Genomic DNA, 2,972 nt, shown 5'->3' on the forward strand with positions numbered 1-2,972 from the left:
AAAAAACAATTGTTAGAGAAACATCAAATTTATAAATGCTTCTCTCTGCAGTTCTTTAACTTAATACCAAGTGAACATAACATAATCTATATTAGTGTGCCTCTCCTCCCCTGAAGATTTTACAATATTTCGTTTTCTAAATAAGACTCCGAACACTTTTCATCATCATTCTGAATATACAGGAACCATAAAAGACAACCCCATCAACAAATCTCATTCGTTTCCTGGCAGGTCTTCCAAGCAAAATAACCTACAGCATGAAAAACCCAAAAGGGATTTCCCACAGCAAGAATTTTCTGACCACTGCTTTCTGTTCTCCACATTTTGAATCTGGTATCTAGGCAGTTTCAAGAATGATGTAATAACTAAGAAAAAATGATCAAAAGCAACAGTGAGTGCACGATGACAGATAGATGCAGCACGAAAGCATTGTGCAAAAGAATTTCAACTCTCAGTTAAATTACTAAATGGACTATGAATCTCATATGAATTCCTTAGAAACTGATCTGATTCTGAGGAAAGGAATAAAGGCTTTCTCCTTTGTATGAGTATACAATGCTCATGATAAACCGTTCCTTTTCCCCCATCATCTAACAGTATACAGTCATCTTGCTTTCACTGGTCCTCTCTTTTGGGAAGTTACCACCCAGCAGTTCTGCCAGATGCAGGAAGTTACTGAAACAAGAACTGTGTGTATATATTTTTTTCTATACGCTCCCTGCTAAAGTAAGTCTAGGTTTTACCAAGAAAGTATACATTTAAGAAGCAACTTTTTTTGTGTGTGTGAATCTTAAGCTGTTTATTTTAATGTTAACTACTTTCCTTAGTGTAACAGCGTAAAAAAAAGCTTTTAAAAAAAAGTACTGGAATCCTCATTTATCAATGTTAACACTTTTGCTATTATTGTGAAAATAAAAAATTTGAATATTCAACTGTAAAATTATTAAAAAAAAACAACCTTTCATCCTAGACTACAGGGAGCCGATAATTGAATATATGCATTTGGCCTATGTAGGAACCCTCAATCAATAGAATATTTCAAATGTTAAAAGAATTGTGAAGAAGAAGATTTAGTGCATACATACACATATTTTAAATTAGTCCCACTTCCTAAGTTTGAAAAGAAAAAAAGGATTAAAGTTACATTTAAGAGAAAGCTAAGGAATGTTAAAGCTTCTTGTAATACACAAGGTAATAGATTAAACACTATAAAACAACAAGCCTATCTGAAAGTTTGGGTTATGAAAGTACCAAGGACAAACAAGGTCCAGCACACAGAAAAAAAGAAGAAAAAACTCAGATAAATGCTGTTATAATTTAGAAAAAAAGAGTCAGGAAAATGTTTTTGCCTGTCTTTTGCTGTGTAAAACACATCATTCTTTCCTCTGAAACATTTGGACCAAGTATCCAACACATGTCTAAAGAAACACACAAATCCTTCCTTCTTTCACTAGACATGAATGAAGGAAACATACACATACTAAGAAATCCACCCTCTTGTTCACATTTCTGGGTGGGAAAAAAATGCCACAGGCAGTGCTTTATTGTTTTTGTTTTTTCTTGTAATTAACCACTGGGAATAAAATTCTTGTATTTCAAAAATGCAGTTGAGTACCAAGCACAGTTACACTTAACTGTTAATATCTTAACAAACCTATCAAGAAAATATTTGCAAATAAATGCTTCATGAACTACAGCTTGCAAATGTTAACTGTATTACACGCTTATTCAAGAATCTGAAGGCATACACATGATGATGCAATATCACTGCAAGAAATTGTATTAGTAAGCATGAACAAAACATAGCATACTTATATGCTAATAGATTAGTATTAGTTTTGACATATACATTTTCCAGATATCAAAGATATCTGAGCATGTCCCTGAAGACTATAAATCTAATCTCCTCCCTCAGTGAGATGATAATAAAATCTTTTTGATGCAAGTTATGGATTACAGACTGGAAGGTATTTAACAATAGTAAAAATAACAGTATAATTTTAAACAGTTTTCTTTTCATTATTACCTGTCCCAGTCCATGCACGTTCACCATCGGTAAGTATTATACCAAAGCCACTGCTTATATTTTTTTCCCATGATACTTGTAGAAAATACACTGCTTCGGGATCAGAAACTGGATGAATTCTGATCAAAGTTTTCTCCATTCTCCAGTCACCTGTTACAGACACAACAGAAACTTATTACAATCAGTGGCATATTTTCTGAGATACTTAGCAACAGATTGGGTGGGGAGGGGAGAAAGGTACATTTATAAGCACTTAGCTTTCCTCCACAAATACAATTTTTCAGAGAACTGCTGATGCTTTCAAGCAGAAAACTGGATTAAAACAGTTAACGTTTAAGTAAAATTGTCAACAATCAAATATATTTGAATAGTACCTAAATAAGAAAAAATCAGGAAGCTGGGCAAAATTAGTATACTAATTTTGCATTCCTCTGCTTCCTGACATTTAGTTTCTTATTTAGGGACTATTCGAGCATTTCCCCCCTGCATTTTAACTTCATTGTTCACTATCATCTGACATACAACACATAGAATATGATTCAAAATAATTAATACTTGCTGCTTGAGAGAATGCTACCAAGCTCCACTGCAGCACATCTACTGCACTTGATTTACTGACAATCAAAGAAATTAATTTTAAAAATGAATACTAAAGAGAACTAAACTTATGATGCTACAGTGATTTGTGTTATTCTTCCCCCACACAACACCAGAGCAATTTACCAATCTGCAGCTGACAAAAGATCTTATGAGTAACACTATATATTTTTATAAGCAGCCCAGCCTGATAGTAACGGCTGTCACTGTATTCAAAACTTTCATAATAACTTTTTTAAATTTGCGCCATGGAATAATGAAGAAGCAGTCAGTTCTGAAGTTAATATTGGTATACAGTATTTTCACTGATAAAACCTCATGCTGTCTAGTACATGAACATTTGAACAGT

General features: G+C 33.3%; 1 protein-coding gene across 2 annotated transcripts in view; it reads right to left on the bottom strand.

The window, feature by feature from the left end:
* Window positions 1–2,172, bottom strand: part of XRCC4 (X-ray repair cross complementing 4) — a 216,482-nt gene extending 214,310 nt beyond the window's left edge. For both annotated transcript variants that reach the window (XM_010726083.2, XM_019610625.2), the window contains exon 1: window positions 2,027–2,172. In XM_010726083.2, the coding sequence (XP_010724385.2) occupies window positions 2,027–2,165 (139 nt within the window). In that variant the 5' untranslated portion in view covers window positions 2,166–2,172. The remainder of the gene's footprint in view (window positions 1–2,026) is intronic.
* Between the last annotated feature and the right edge of the window lie 800 nt (window positions 2,173–2,972).

The sequence above is a fragment of the Meleagris gallopavo genome, chromosome Z, assembly GCF_000146605.3.
Source record: "Meleagris gallopavo isolate NT-WF06-2002-E0010 breed Aviagen turkey brand Nicholas breeding stock chromosome Z, Turkey_5.1, whole genome shotgun sequence".
Taxonomy (NCBI): domain Eukaryota; kingdom Metazoa; phylum Chordata; class Aves; order Galliformes; family Phasianidae; genus Meleagris; species Meleagris gallopavo.